The following is a 15,999-nucleotide window of genomic DNA, read 5'->3' as shown; positions in this document are numbered from 1 at the left end:
ACCGCTTAGGAAGGGGAGCAGATCGTGGCCGTGAATTAGTTATTAAAGCTTGGTAGTCATGAATGACATTTGAGCCTCAGATGGCAAGGGCTGTCCATGACTAGAAAAGCTGGCTTGAGCATTCAGAAGCGTGTTCAAAGCTGCTTCAAGTCTGCTTTGAGCCATGAAACTGCTTGCCACTCGGTGGCGTGGAATCCTGTAGGAGTAGTTTCCTCGATTTGCTGTTGTTTTCACAGCCAGGACTTGATTAGGTACGCAGCCAGAAGAACATGACCAGGGATCCAGGCAGCAGGCAGAAAGCTAGTCTGTAAGAAGAGTACTTGAATCACAGTAGAAGGTTAGGAACACGACTCGCCTGCACAAAGTAGGTATGTTCTCGTATTCTACTCCCTGCGTCTTTGGGGCAAGACTGCCAACTCCAGCAAAACACAACTCCTTCCTGAGTTCCTCAGATTGTGGAGGGGAGGCTGAACGCATGATGTGCTGGTTGGAATATCTGATGTGTCGCTCTATAAATAAGGGGAGGGATAGAGGAAAGTCCCCTGTAGTGCCTAGAAATGCGTGCAGGGGCGACCGATGAGTGTTAGAGAATCCAGCCGGTGCCAGGGAGGCTGCAGTCTTGTTCCAGAACCTCCAGCAGTCGGCTCACCCTTAGCCCCTGGGGCTGTCCAGCCACATCCTTGCCCGGGTAGAGGGACACACATCCTCAGGAGGGCCGTGTGGGCTCCTTGTTCCTGCCGTAGCCACCAGCATCCTTTTCTGGGTCTCTTCGGTTTCTGTTCATGGTTCGATCTCGCCATCCTAAGTTGTGCATTTCTATGACCATTCTTTATTGGGTACTAGTCAGAAGTAGCAAAATGATGACCTCTCCCTACTTGTATAGTGTATCGGTCTCCGGGTCACTAGAATTGTGTGGCAAAAGGGGAACACACATTTGTGTGATCATTTTCCTGGCCGTGAAGAGAAGCACAAATCTTGTGCACTGAAAAGTAGTCATCTGGTCCACACCCTTCATTTTATTTTATTTTTTAATTTTTTAAAAGATTTCATTTATTTATTTGACAGAGACAAAGCGAGAGAAGGAAGGAACACAAGGAAGTGCAGTGGGAGAGGGAGAAGCAGGCTTCCCGCCGAGCAGGGAGCCTGATGTGGGGCTCGAACCCAGGACCCTGGGATCATGACCCGAGCTGAAGGCAGACCCTTAATGACTGAGCCGCCCAGGCACCCCCCAAACCCTTCATTTTAGGAGAAAGAAAGAAAGAAAGGCAAGGGCCTAGGATCTAACGGCCAATCAGTGAGACACACAGTGCTCTGGACACACTCGTTTAGTAATGTCACGGCATCATCTGTGAAACTCTGCCCAGAAAGCTTTCTCTTATTTCCGTTTCCCGGAAGGACAGCCAGAAGAAATCCTGGGCCTCTTGGAGCTGTAGGGCCATCTTTTTACATGTTCTACTCTGCCATCTATGCTGAGAGCATAGATGGTAGCTGAAGGCTGAAGCCACTTTCATGATATGTATTTTTTATACGAGAAGACCAGTTGCAATGTTCTTCTGAGAAATAGACCATCTCCATACATTCTGAACAGTGGCCTTGCCAATAATACATGTTTTTGCTTTTGAAATACTTAACCCAAAGGACTTAAACTGCTTCCATCAGTCCTCTCCTCAGCCTCCTTGGGCCCAAGAGAGCTTCCTTTTCTGACCAATTCCTGCTTCGGTTCGCTCCCTTTTGTCCCCACATCTCCTGACTTCTGTGTCAGGGGAGTCCTTTGTGCTGAAGAAGACCGCTCATGAGGGTTTCCTAAAGTTAACAAGTGATGGAAAAATACAATCACACAGGATGCACACACACTTAAACAGTTTAAGAGATACTTCAGAACTACTTTGCTAAAGAGGAACCCTCCTACACTGCTGGTGGGAATGCAAGCTGGTGCAACCACTCTGCAAAACAGCATGGAGGTTCCTCAAAAAGTTGAAAATAGAGCTACCCTATGACCCAGCAACCGCACTACTGGGTATTTACCCTAAAGATACAGACGTAGTGATCCGAGGGGGCACGTGCGCCCGAATGTTTATAGCAGCAATGTCCCCAGTACCCAAACTATGGAAAGAACCTAGATGTCCATCAACAGATGAATGGATAAAGAAGATTTGGTATCTATACACAATGGAATACTATGCAGCCATCAAAAGAAATGAAATCTTGCCATTTGTGACTACGTGGATGGAACTAGAGGGTATCATGCTTAGCGAAATAAGTCAATCAGAGAAAGACAACTATCCTATGATCTCCCTGATATGAGGAAGTGGAGATGCAATGTGGGGGGCTTGGTGGGTAGGAAAAGAATGAATCAAACAAGATGGGATTGGGAGGGAGACAAACCATAAGAGTCTTTTATTTATTTTTTTAAAGATTTTATTTACTTGACAGAGAGAGATCACAAGTAGGCAGAGAGGCAGGCATAGAGAAAGGGAGGAAGCAGGTTCCCCGCTGAGCAGAGAGCCTGATGTGGGGCTCGATCCCAGGACCCTGAGATCATGACCGGAGCCGAAGGCAGAGGCTTAACCCACTAAGCCACCCAGGTGGCCCCATAAGAGACTTTTAATTTCACAAACAAACTGAGGGTTGCAGGGGGGAGGGTATGCGCTATGGTGAGTGCTGTGAAGTGTGTAAACCTGGCGATTCACAGACCTGTACCCCTGGGGCTAATAATACATTATATGTTTATTTAAAAAAATTATATAAAAAAAAACCACTCTGCTGTTCAAAACCCATAAAACTGTGGACTGCATTGCCGTGGAAGAAATGAGGATAATGGTAATGAGTGAGGTGGGTTTTTATAACTGCAATTCCAGTATAGCTAACATACAATGTTGTATGGGTTTCGAGTGTACAAGACAATGATCTCAGGCTTCCATCCGTCACCCCGTGTCCATCAAGACAAGCACACTCCTTCATCCCCGTCACCTGTCTCCCCCATCCACCTCCCACCCCGGTAACCGTCAGTGTGGTCTCTAGAGTTACGAGTCTCTTTCTTGGCTTGCCTCTCTCTCTTTCTTTTTTGCCTTATCTCACATGCCAAATTATGAAAGCAGCCTCCGTGTCCATCAATAGATGAATGGAATCAATAGATGAATGGATAAAAAAGATGAGGGGGGTGTGTGTGTGCGCGCACGCGCGCACGCAATGGACTATTACTCAGCCATCAAAAAGAAATCTTGCCCTTTGCAGTGACATGGATGGAACTAGAGAAGAGAGTGTAATGCCAAGCAAAATAATTCAGTCAGAGAAAGACAAATACCATAAGATTTCACTCATATGTGGAATGCGATGGTTTTAAGAATTAAGAATATCTTAAGTACAAAAACTTAGCACCGTGCCGGGCACATAGAAGAAGCTAAATGAATGAGAGTTGTTCTTCTGTTTCCTGACGGAGAATCCCAACCCCAGGGTTAGATCACCTTCAGCGATGGTGTCTGAGGAAGGCCTCTTAAGAAGAGCTGGAATCTAGAAGGCCCTTTGGAGTAAAATGTGAGGTGTCATGAATCGCTTCTGAGTTCTTCCAAGGAGAAGTCAAGGAAACTTTGTGTAAAATTATGGAAATGGTCGCACATGACCTGGGTCCTGCCTTGCCTCCTGTGCTCTTCCTGGTTCACTGCCCTGTCACCACCCTCCCCTGCCTTCAGTTCATAAGAAGGGCAGGCTGTTCTCCTCGTGGGTGTTGCCTCAGTTTGGAGTGTCCGTTGCTTGCCAGACCGAATCCGATGCTCCTTCAGGGTCTAACACAATGTCTCTTTCCTTAGAGGTTGGGTTGCATAAAGTACCATTACCTGCAAGCAGCGTCCTTGCTGTTACACATTCTCATAGCACCTGCTCTTTTCCTCGTAGCACTCATATTCCTGGTTCCATTCGAATATTTATCATCCCTCCCACTAGACTAAATCTGGGGCTGGGGGCAGGAGCCATGGTCTACCCGTGCCTATGACCATTGTGCCCCCCACAGAGTTGGTGCTCAGTAGGTATTCATTGAATGGGTGAATGAATGAATGAATGAATGACTCTGTGATCTGCCGTGGTCTACAGTGGGAGGAGATCTGTATGGTGACACCTGGGTCCTTAGAGTGAAGGGATTGGTGTAGTAGAAGGCAGATCTCTTGAATTTTTCTTTATATGTGCGAAAACAAGAATATCTAAGTCCTACATAGGTTGTCTACAGAAAAGTATAACAGCAGAATTACTGGTAATACCACCATCTCAGTAGGGCTTGGCCCAAAGCCGGCAATCCAGAAAAGTGAAGGGCTGCATAGGCCAGGTCAAGGTCAGCAGCGATGGGCATTTTCCTAGCGTGGGATCCCAGGTGTCAGTCAGAGTGGGGTAGGACACGAACTCAGGGGGGAACTGGTCTGCATCACCAAGGAAACCTGTGCCTTCTTGGTAACTGTGTGTTAGGGTAGGGTAACTGCTCTCACAAGTAGTGTGACAGTTTCAGTGCCTTAACACGATGAAGGTTTATACTCACTTATGCGTCATTGCAGCGTGGACATATCGTGCTCGGGCAGTCTCTTCTCCAGGTGATTGACAGTCCACTCTCTTCCCATCTTGACGCTCTGCCCTCCCTTCAGTCCCTAAAGTCCTTAAAGCCAGCTGATGAGAAGAGCGAGACCATGCTGAATTGCCAGGGAGGTGTGGGAACAGCTTTCCTGAGACCTAATTCGCCCACCATACAATTCACCCATTTAAAGAGTACAAACCAGCGGTCTTAGTATATTCAGAGTTGGGTAACCATCACAACCAATTTTAGAATATTTTCATCTTTCCTGCCCCCCAAACCCTGAACTCATTACAAGCCACTGGTCCCCCATTAGCCCTCAACTCCCCTCCCCAGCCCTCAACAGCCACAGTTTTACTTGGCGATCCGTTAGCAGTCACTCCCTACCCCACGCCCCACACGCTGGCCTAGGACACCACTCATCGGCTTTTTGTCTCTGGATTTGCCTATTCTGGACACTTTGTATGAATGGAATACTATGATAAGAGAGCTCTTCTGGCTGGCTTCTTTCGCTGAGCATCCTGTTTTCGGGGTTTGCTCACGTTGTAGCATGTGTCAGTACTAAATTTCTGTGGCTGAATAGTATTCGATCGCGCTGCTGGAACCCCTTTCATTTATTCATTTGCCAGCCGACGGCCTTGTGGGTTGTTTCCACTTTCTGACTCGACCAGAGAGGTTTGTCTGAGCCCAGGCAGGAAGTGAGGTTCGTTACTCGATAGCGTGTTTCATTGGCCAAAGTTCAGGCTCATGGCCCAACCTAACTGCAAGGGAAGTTGGGAAATGTGTTCTGGCTGAGGGCCCAGGAAGAATAATAAAGGGGTTTGAGTGAACACATCCTAGTCTCTACTGCAACTTGCAAATAAGGCGTAGAGTGGAAGCGGATCTTGCCACGTGGGATCCCTGAGAGTGTGTCATCAGGACCAAGAGTGCAGATGGGAGTACTCCTCACCACCTGTTGCTTTTGTGAAAAGCCAGCCTCAGAAGAGCCCAGCTCCCCATCCAGGCCTGCCGCTTCCCTGCTTCCCTGGAAAGCCCAGCCTTTAAAGCTGTTGCTTGGTGGTCCCAGGAGACTAGAAAAAGTTGTGATCCTGGGGGCATGGATGGGATGATTTAATAGTGGTTCTGCCCTGATACATGTCTAGGTCCTGTTTGTAGAGTCGGACAACAACCTTTCTGCTTCATTCATGTGTCTCTTCGGCTCTGGGCATTGTCCACACTCGAACCCAGGTTACCTGTAACTGTTCCTTTCACCTTATGTAAATATGAGGCATCTGGCCAGAGTAAGGCACCTGCTTCCTTGGGGCAGGTGTGTTTCTGTCACGATCTAATCAGGAAACAGAAACGTCTCTCCGTATTTAAAATAGAGGAAATTGACTATATGCAATTGATTACACGGTTGTTGGCAGAGCTGAGTAGCCAAACGGGGAACCGCGGCCCCTCAGAATTCACATTGGCAGGAGGCTGCTGCCGTCCCTCCTTTGGCTGGAGGGACACAGGAAAGAGGTGATTTGATCAGAATCTAGGAGCCGGGATCCCTTGGAAGCATTACAAGCCAGCCTGTCGGCAGGTAAGTTTACAGAAGAGACGCAGCTGTTGCTACAGCCACCACATGAAACACACCAAAACCAGGAGAACATTCTCCGGCTGCTTCTTCCTGGCCCAGCGGCTGCTTGTCCGCCCTGGTCCTGCATGGGCTGCTCGCAGCTGGCAGTCAGGTCTGGGAGCCTGAGAATCAGCCTGGGGGAGCTCGCTGCCCCAGGACACAGAGAGAAGCAGGTGGCAGAGGAACGTATCTGAGGGCAGAGTGCAGTGACTGGCCCAGCAGGACACTCACCTTTCAGAAACACTGATCAGTTTCTACATCTTTTTAAAACCACCTTTATTAAGGTTTAAGGGACAACAGACATACACTAAGATGTACCCATTTGAAGTGCTCTGTTTGATGGCTCTGGCCAAATAAGTACGCCCGTGCCACTACCACCGAGATCAGAGACAGAAGGTTTTTATCCCTCAGAGTTCCCCTGTGCGCTTCTCTGGCAGCCCTGCCCCCATCCTTTTCCGGCCCCGGTTTGGATAATGGCGACTGATCCACATCCAGGTCACCGATCTTTTCTCTCAGAGTGTCCAAATCTGATGTTAGGTCCTTTCAGTGCCACTTTTGTTCTTTGTTTTTTTTTTAAATTCAGTTTTAGGGTTTCTACTAATTTGTTTTTTGAGAGTTTCCATTTCTCTCACAAAATAACTTAATTCTTCACCCATATGTATTTATGTGTATATAAACAATATATTTATAATAGTTGTAAGTTCTTAATCAGTTTTAGTAACAGTCATTTCTGGTTCTAGTTCTATTTTTTATCTTGATTAGGAGCCACATTTTCTTCTATGCACATTTCCTAATTCTAGACATTTTATCTAGAAGAACTAAGGAGACTGAAGGATAACTTGTTTTGTTTATTGTCCTGGCTATCTGAGCCCTTTCTTAGGTCTGGCAATTAGCATATATGACTGATTTTTTGTGTTTCTTCTAGAGAATGGCTGGGTTGGTCCTGGACTCCATTTTCAGCCATTAACTCGTGATTAGCCCAACCCCCACCTCTTGTCTCTCCACGACCTTTCTGGTCTTGTCTGTATTTGAGCAGGGAGGATTTGGGGCTGCTGTTCCTCATGTCTTTGGATTCGTTTTTGCAGGGACCCATGACCGAGGGCTCTGATAGTGCGTGTGGTATCTTTCTACTTTGGGCCTCTCCTGCACTGTGGCTGTCTTGGCAAAATACAGCGGGTGAGCTTGCTGCAAGAGGAATCTAACATGAAGCAAAAGGTTTTTGCTTGGGGACACTTCCAGATGCCGTTCTGTCCCATCAGCCCATGCTTTCGACCAAAACTTTGCGGATTTTCTCCTTGTCCTTGTGAAGCTTCTCTGTCAAAGACTCACTCTTCCATTTGGCAGTACCTAGAGCAGGTCCCCAACATGCAAGCTGTCGTGATTTTGGCTCACCTCTGAGAGCGTTGTCATCATTCTCTGGAATGAGTTAATCAACCTCCCCTTCCGCACGGTTTAGGGAATTGTCCAGGCTTGGACTGTTGCCATGGGAGTGGAAGGACTTTCTCAGTCTTGTGATTGGAAGCAGGCATCTCTTAAAAGGTTTTTGATGGGCCACCTAAGACAGCGTTGGTCCTAGAAAGGACTCTGGTCTAGTGAGACGTTTTATGGGTTAATTCTGAGAGCCTGATTTGGAGAAAGATTTTTTGGAACTCTCTCCCACCCTATGAACTTTCTCTTAAAGACGCATGATGTAGGAGAGACAGAAAAGCAGACAGGATGCTTCCTGACATGTGAGAGCTCTTGCCCACTGTAGCCCGCAGTCGCCTTGTAAGGTAAGCAAAGTCAAACATGATTTACATGTGAAGATCTGAGGCACAGAAAGGATAGTAAATGCTATGAAAAATAACCAGAATCTAGCTGTAAAAGTTCCCAGGCCAGGGTTGTGGTTTTTTTTTTTTTTTTTTTTTTTAGTTTGGGTAGCTTACTGCACAAGTAATAAATATGTTTATATATTTTTGCGAAAAACTGGGGGTGGGGAAATATTGAAAGCAATTGTCCCTTATAAATCTATTCTCTAATCCTACCTGTGTTGCCGAAGTTCTCTCTCTCTGCACTTTGCTGTATATTTTTGCAGCTTTCTGTGCATTTACGTAGGCCTCACTATGTCCCGCTGCAGGATTTCGAGAGTACAGGGCCGTGTAGGGGATGCTCTGTCATTGTCTGTGCTCGTTCAGCCATCAGTGGATGAAGACGGTTTCGTGTTCAGTACGGTTCAGTTTGCCATCCATGTAATAGACATCGGTTGAGCTCCTAGAGATGATAGAAACTAAGTAAAACTATTAAAACAGGCTACGGTGTTAGGGAGGCTGGTGGGGCAGATTACATGTATAAGCTGAGTGCTCAGAAAAGACTGGTTTTATGAGAGAGTGACATGAAGAAAAAAGAGAAATGGATGAGGAAGCACACCATGTAAATATATTGGGGAGGAACATTCTAGAAGGTTCCAGGGAACAACATGGAATGGGAGAGGCTTGTGCAGCTGGAGCCGAGTAGGTGATGGGGAGTGGATAGTGCAATTAGCTGCCAAATCTTCTAGAATCTTGCAGGCCACTGAAAGAAGATAGGTATCTGCTCTGACTTGGGAGCCCTGCTAGGGTGTCTTGTCAGGTTTGTTTTTGAGCTATGACTGATATATAACATTTCATTAGTTCAGGTGCATAGCATAATGCTGTGACACATGTACGTTTTATGTAATGATCATAATAGTCTCTTTAACATCCATCCCTATGATAAGAACTTTTAAGCTCTCTCTTGGGAACTTTTTTTTAAAAGTAGGCTCTGCACCCAACATGGGGCTTGAACTCAAGACCCTGAGATCAAGGAGTCACACACTCTACCGACTGAGCTGGCCAGATTACCCCATGGAACTTGCAAATCTATAATACAGTGTTAACTGTGGTCACCATGCCATGTACTAAATCCCCAAGACTTGCATATTTTATACATGAAAGTTTATGCCTTTTGACCCATTTCACCCCCCACCCCCCACCCCCGGCAGCCACCAGTCTGTCCCCTGTATATGTGAGCTGGATTTGGTTGGGTTCGTTGCTTTTTTAGATTCCACATGTAAGTGAGATCATACAGTGTTTGTCTTTCTCTGACTTACTTCACTTAGCATAATGCCCTCAAGATCCACCCATGTTGTTGCAGATGGCACGAGTCCTTTCTGTTTAGGACTGATTGTGGTTGTGTATGTGCGCCACACTGTTTACTGTTCATCTGCGGATGGACATTTGGGCAGTTGCAGGTCTTGGCTGTTGTGAATAATGTTACAGCAAAAGTGGGAGTGCAGGGGCCTTTTAGATCAGTGTTTTCATTTCCTGTAGCTAAATACCCACAAGTGGGATTCCTGGGTTCTATGGTAGCTCTATCTCAAATTTTTTTGAAAATCTCCATATTGTTTTCCACAGTAGCTGCACCAGTTTGCATTCCCACCCACAGTACATGAGGGTTCCCTTTTCTCCACATCCTCACCGACACTTGCTATTTCTTGATTTTTGATTTTTTTTGGTTTTTATCTTAGCCTTTCTAACAAACGAGAGTTGATGTTTCATTGTGATTTTTGAATTGCGTTTTCCTGCTGATAAATGATGTTGACCATCTTTCCCTGCGTCTGTTGGCCTTCTTGATGCCTTCTTTGGGAAAATGTTTCTTCAGCTCCTGTGCCCGTTTTTTGAATCAGACTTCTTCTGCTATTGAGTTGTATGAATTCTTTATCTATTTTGGATATTAACTCCTTGCCAGATAGAGGATTTTCATAGAACGTTTTGAGTAGCAGAGTGACACAGCCTGACTTAGTGTTTAGCTAGATCGCTCTGACCACTGTGTTGAGAACAGATTGTAGAGGAGTGAGGGAAGAAGCAGGAAATGACCGTTACTGGGACCAGGGTAGGAATGGTGGGGGTCATGAGGAGCAGGCCACTTTTGGATATAGCTGAAAATAAAAGCCAATACAATTTTTGGATTGAATAAAAAGTGCTAACAAAATGAGGCATGACTCCGAAGTGTTTGGCATGGAAAACAGGAAGAGTAGATCGGGCGTCATTGAATAAGGTGGAGAAGAACAGCTTTGATGGAACAATGAACGGTTGAGTTTCGGACACAGCAAGTTTGCAATATTAGACATGCAAGTGAGATGCTAGGAAGGCAGTTGGATATGGAAGCCTGGAGTTCATGGGAGAGCTCTGGGCTTGAGTTAGGAATTTGGGAGTCATCAGAATGTGGGTGGTTTGAAAACGAGGGACACTAGATGGGATCGCGAAGGGATCTAGTGTAGTTTCTCATAGAGACGAAGGTCCAAGGCTTGGCTGAGGACCCCTGCTCCAGTGTTAAAAAACTGGGAGATGAGGGGCACCTGGGTGGCTCAGTGGATTAAGCCTCTGCCTTTGTCTCAGGTCAGGGTTCTCTGCTCATCAGGGAGCCTGCTCCCCCCCTCTCTGCCTGTCTCTCTGCCTACTTGTGATCACTCTCTATCAAATAAATAAATAAAATCTTAAAAAAAAATTAAAAAACTGGAGATGAATAGGGGCCAGAAAATTAGACTAAAGTAGAAGGAAAATCAGGGTTGTGTGGTGCCCTGCAAGGCAAAGGAAAGTGGTCCAAGGAGGAAGGAGTGCTCAGCTGTCAAGTGCGACTGGTAGGTCAGGCAAGACGAGGGCCAAGAAGTGATCAGTGCTTTCAGCGGTGACCCAGGCCTATTGGGTCCAAATATCCGGGGTAAGACACGCTGATGGCTGGATCCCATCTCCAGAGAATGATTTAATTGGTCTCAAGTGCAACATCAATGCGGAGGTTTTTACAGTTTCCCAGGTGATTCTAATATGAAGCCAAACTTACAATCTCCCATCTTAATTCATATCTGTCTCCTTTTTTTTAAAGATTTTTATTTATTTATTTGATAGACAGAGATCACAAGTAGGCAGAGAGGCAGGCAGAGAGAGAGGAGGAAGCAGGCTCCCCCTGAGCAGAGAGCCTGATGTGGGGCTTGATCCCAGGACCCTGAGATCATGACCTGAGCCGAAGGCATCGGCTTAAACCACTGAGCCACCCAGGCGCCCCAATTCATATCTTGTCTCTTAATGTGTGAAATGGCTTTATTGTCAGAAACCTGTGTTGCTGGACTGATTAAACATGGGTTTTTATCTATAGACCTATCCGTGTATACTTCGGGATCTGAGAGTGATAAACAGATCTGAAAACTGGTGATTAAACACTAAAAGGATAAGCTATTTAGCACCTGTCCTAAAGTGGCTTATAATCCAAGAATCACTTTGCTTTTCATTTTTTGCTAATGTTTGGTGTTTGTCTTTTTTTTTTTAATCCTAAGAAGACCTTTTGTTTTGAGTTACAAGGGTAAGTTTCAAGCTAATGAAAAACATTCAAGGGAAGTGTTGCTGTAAATGGTCCAAAGGAAACCAAACAAATCTGAACCCAGATCAGTAATGAAGCATGTGGAAGCGTTAAGTACATTCTTCTCAGATCCTGAATATTCCACACCTCAAAAGTTGGCTCATAACAGATACAGAAATTTTGTACCTCATTCAAGTTTTAATCTTTTGTGTTTTCCTACCACAGACCGTAGACATTATTTAAATGCTCCAGTAAATTTGAATTGGGTTGGTATCTGTTGGCTCTTAAAAATGAGACGGTATCATGGGTGGGCTGTTCATTTAGAGATCTGGTTTGCAGGCCGGTAAAATTGGATTCTGTGGACAAAGAGCGTCGAGATCAAGTATGTAAGAACAAGACCAATGTAGGCAATAGAAAAAGTTAGAGTTGTAATACAAGCTTAATTACGGCAGCTTTCCAGAAGAATGCCAAGTGTCTAGATTAGCCCTTCTCAACCCGGGTTGGGTTCCACAGAGAATTGAACGCTAAGACCTTAAGGCATCTATTGTATCAGTTGAATGAACTCTAACGCATCCAGAGAATAGGGCTATCTAAGTACCAGACTTGGGAGAAGGGAGAAAACAGTCACTCAGATAATAAAATAATTTTCTCTGGAGCTAAATACACTAGCAGATCCCCAGTTAAGGAAAGCTGTTTGAGGTACCAATCTGCTGTCCCGAACGATACAGTAGTTTTTCTGAGGTACAGGTCATCCAGAAAGAAAGCATAGAAGAGCCTTTTGTAAAATTGCCAAGAAACTAAAAAGAATAATATCTTTATTTATTTATTAGAATAGTTGTTGGTAAAACATATATAGGAACACCTCGTACAAATCCCAGCAATGATTTTTTTTGAACAATATAATGTGTATCCTTCCAGACTTTGTGCACACGAACATATATGTGACTAGTGTTGAGTGCAAAGAATGGGATTGTGCTATTCATTTTGCTCAGCAGTTTTTTCCATGAACTTTATGGAAATTCTTCTATATAATCACATACAGACTTGCCTCTTTCTAAGGGTTGCATGATACTCCATTGTTTGGTTGTTACAAACTATATTTTACCATTCGTATGTCAGTGGACATTTGGGTTATCTCCAGTTTTTCACTGTTAGGGGCAAAGCGATAATAAACATCTTTGTGCAAAAATTCTTGAATAAAAATATATAGGGGTTTTTCTATATTACAGATTCTAGAAGTGGAATTGTTGAGTCAGGATGGATTTTGACTTTTTTTGTTTTATAGAAATTTCGAACACAGTCAAAAGTATTGTGTGGAGCACTGGGTGTTCTATGCAAACAATGAATCATGGACCAAACACTACATCAAAAACTAATGATGTACCATATGGCAACTTACATAATTTTTTAAAAAGTAGGAAATAATACGGGGAACCCCCATGTATCCCTCTCCACTTCAGTACTTACCCCTGCATAGCCTACACCCTAACACCAGAAGGATTATGAAGTCAAGACATTCCATTTTATCCGTAGAGATTTCAGTATTGTCTGAGGGACAGTTTTACAAAATGTAGTCATGATTATGTTTTACCTCAAGATGAACAATAATTCCTCAGCATGCATGTTCACATTTTCCCAGTTACCTCTCTTTAGTTTGATGTTTATAATGGATTTGTTTGAGTTATGATCCAGACAAGGTCTGTACGTGGCATTTGGTTGATAAGACCCTTAAGTCCTCTTTGGTGTAGAGGTTTCCTCTTCATCACTGTAATATAGTTGAAACGTTTCAATCGTTTATAGTTACTGTTCTTCCTAACACTCACACTGTCTCCTCTTTGGCCAAAAACTGATTCTTGTTGGTTCTGCAGCCTTTTTCATACAAGCTTAGTAGGTTCCTCATGTCTTTGTAGTAAGATGTTGCAGGATCATGATAGACCTGTCTGGAATCGGCCGTTCCTCCATGGAGTCCTGGCTCCGTGTAGCGAGACATGGTATTTAGAGACCCTAGTCAGGCCTTGGGGGTTCTCATTGCTACTGAGTTGGTCTTTGTTTTAGTCCTTTTAGGTAAACTGAGCTAGGAAAACCACTTGGTGAATTCATGCTGATGTTCCAATTCAAATTTAGGACCATAGGCTTTTTACTGAATTTCTTGGATTTTATATATCTCTGGTTCTTAATGATATTAACATCATTATTTTGTTGTATTCTTTACTACAAATAGGTGATATTTTCAAAATACCAGACCATTATTATCACTAACAATAGGATTACTGGAAACTATTTAAAATTTCTTTGCATTTACATTTTCTTCTTAGGTTATATGCTCTTAAGAAAATATGGTCAAATTGCTGTTTTAAAAAAATCACATGAATTAGTTTCTCTTTTGTGGGTGACCCATCAGCCACATGTGGAGGTTCATTTGTTTTGTTTTGTTACAGCCACAAATTCAGATGGTGTTTTAGGAAACACTTATATTTTTAAAATTTCATTTTTTTATAATTGTGTAAAAAAATTTCCATAGTTTCCAAGACGAAACCAGAGAGGGAGACAAACCATAAGAGACTCTTAATCTCAGGAGACAAACTGAGGGTTGCTGGAGGGGAGAGTGGGTGGGAGGTTTGGGGGGCAATGGGTTATGGACATTGGGGAGGGTATGTGCTATGGCGAGTGCTGTGAATTGTGTAAGACTGATGAATCACAGACCTGTACCCCTGAAGCAAATAATACTAACATTATATGTTATCAAAAAAAAAAAAAAAAAATTCCGGGACGCCTGGGTGGCTCAGTTGGTTAAGCAGCTGCCTTCGGCTCAGGTCATGATCCCAGCATCCTGGGATCGAGTCCCACATCGGGCTCCTTGCTCCGCAGGGAGCCTGCTTCTCCGTCTGACTCTGCCTTCCACTCTGTCTGCCTGTGCTCGCTCTCGCTCGCTCTCTCTGACAAATAAATAAAATCTTAAAAAAAAAAAATTCCATAGTTTCAAATTACAAAAAGTGAATTTCTTTTTGTAAGAAAAGAAATTTTCTTTTTTTTTTTTAAATTTTTTATTTTTGATAAACATATATTTTTATCCCCAGGGGTACAGGTCTGTGAATCACCAGGTTTACACACTTCACAGCACTCACCAAATCACATACCCTCCCCAATGAGAAAAGAAATTTTCTTACAGAAATTTCTTACAGAAATTCACTGTTCCTGTCTGTTTATTTTTTTTCTCCCTCCACCTGTTGGTGGTCATTTTTATTCCTTTTGGTTTATCCTTTCATTTTGAGGAAATAAAAGCAGGTACATATCTCTATTCTCATGCCCCCTTTGCTTAAATAAAAAGGTAGCTTTGTGTACACAGTATTCAATACCTAGCTTTCTTGTCTTAATGATATATCCTAGAGATCACTCCTTAGCAATAGTATATAGAAATTACTACTCTTTACAAGTACTTACTCTCTTACATTAGAAAATGAACATCGTTAGCCGTAGTTGATTTCCTCAGTCTCCACAGCTCTCAGGCATTTGCTTCCAAACCTTCACAGGGAGACATAATATTTCACAGCCACAAACTCAGGTTATTTGGTGGGAAAGATTCTTTTAACAGCGGTCTAAGGAATCCACTACCCCTGTGGAAAATGAAAAATTTTTTACCATATAATCTAATAAGCAAGAAGACTGATTTTTGAATATAGAAACAATTTTCTAAATTTTCTTCTCTAGTGGACATAACATGAGACCAGGGGACAGGGACTGCTAGGGTCTTGGCCTGTTTGAAGAGAGCAAGCCGTCTCAGGTCAAGACATAAATTTCTCTTGGCTTTCTGGATTTGCAGGCCCTGCTGCTTTTCCAAAAGAATCTTTTGTCAGATTGTGTCGTCATCACAATTCAGGCTTAGCTTCTGAAATCCTTGCTGTTCGTCTAGCTACAGGAGGCTGCCGTGTTATTTTTTTTCTCTTGCGGACGCATCAGTCTGCATTTGCTTCCATCCACAGTCTAGGTCTCATTGAGAAAAGGGACCAAGTGGGGGCTGTGTGTGACATTGTGAGATTTAATGGTGTGGGTCTGAAGCAGTTGCTATATTTGAACATGAAAAAATGAGCTAGATTTTGTGCTGCTAAAACACAGCATCCTTCTACCAGCCCTTCACAGAATGAGCGCATGTGCTCCTGGGTCCTAATTCAGACATGTGTGATCTTTCCGCACAAATCTCTCAGGAGAAACAGTCCTGGCGACCGCGAGAAGGCTCTGCAGGTCGTGCTCCAGATTCTGCAGAGTTGTGACCACCCGGCCCCTGACATGTTCTGCCTGTGTGGGAGGATCTACAAGGACATCTTCTTGGATTCAGACTGCAAAGATGACCCCAGCCGAGACAACGCCATCGAGTGGTAAACCTCCCTCCTAGTCAGTCAGGGTTACTGTATGCCGGCAACTTTTCTAGGTGGTGGGGATAAGGACACAGCAGACATAGACACAAATTCTGGCCCTTGTGGCCCATGTGGACCTTGCA

At 44.1% G+C, this 15,999-nt stretch overlaps 1 protein-coding gene across 1 annotated transcript in view; it reads left to right on the top strand.

Annotated features, from left to right (window-relative positions):
* MAP3K15 (mitogen-activated protein kinase kinase kinase 15) overlaps window positions 1-15,999 on the top strand; it is a 115,671-nt gene that overhangs the window by 46,728 nt on the left and 52,944 nt on the right. Inside the window, exon 7 of the mRNA XM_059157232.1 lies at window positions 15,707-15,877. Within this exon, the coding sequence (XP_059013215.1) occupies window positions 15,707-15,877 (171 nt within the window). The remainder of the gene's footprint in view (window positions 1-15,706; window positions 15,878-15,999) is intronic.

This window comes from Mustela lutreola, chromosome X, assembly GCF_030435805.1.
Source record: "Mustela lutreola isolate mMusLut2 chromosome X, mMusLut2.pri, whole genome shotgun sequence".
Taxonomy (NCBI): domain Eukaryota; kingdom Metazoa; phylum Chordata; class Mammalia; order Carnivora; family Mustelidae; genus Mustela; species Mustela lutreola.
Note: the sequence above shows the minus strand (reverse complement) of the source record. Positions and strands in the feature narration are given on the sequence as shown.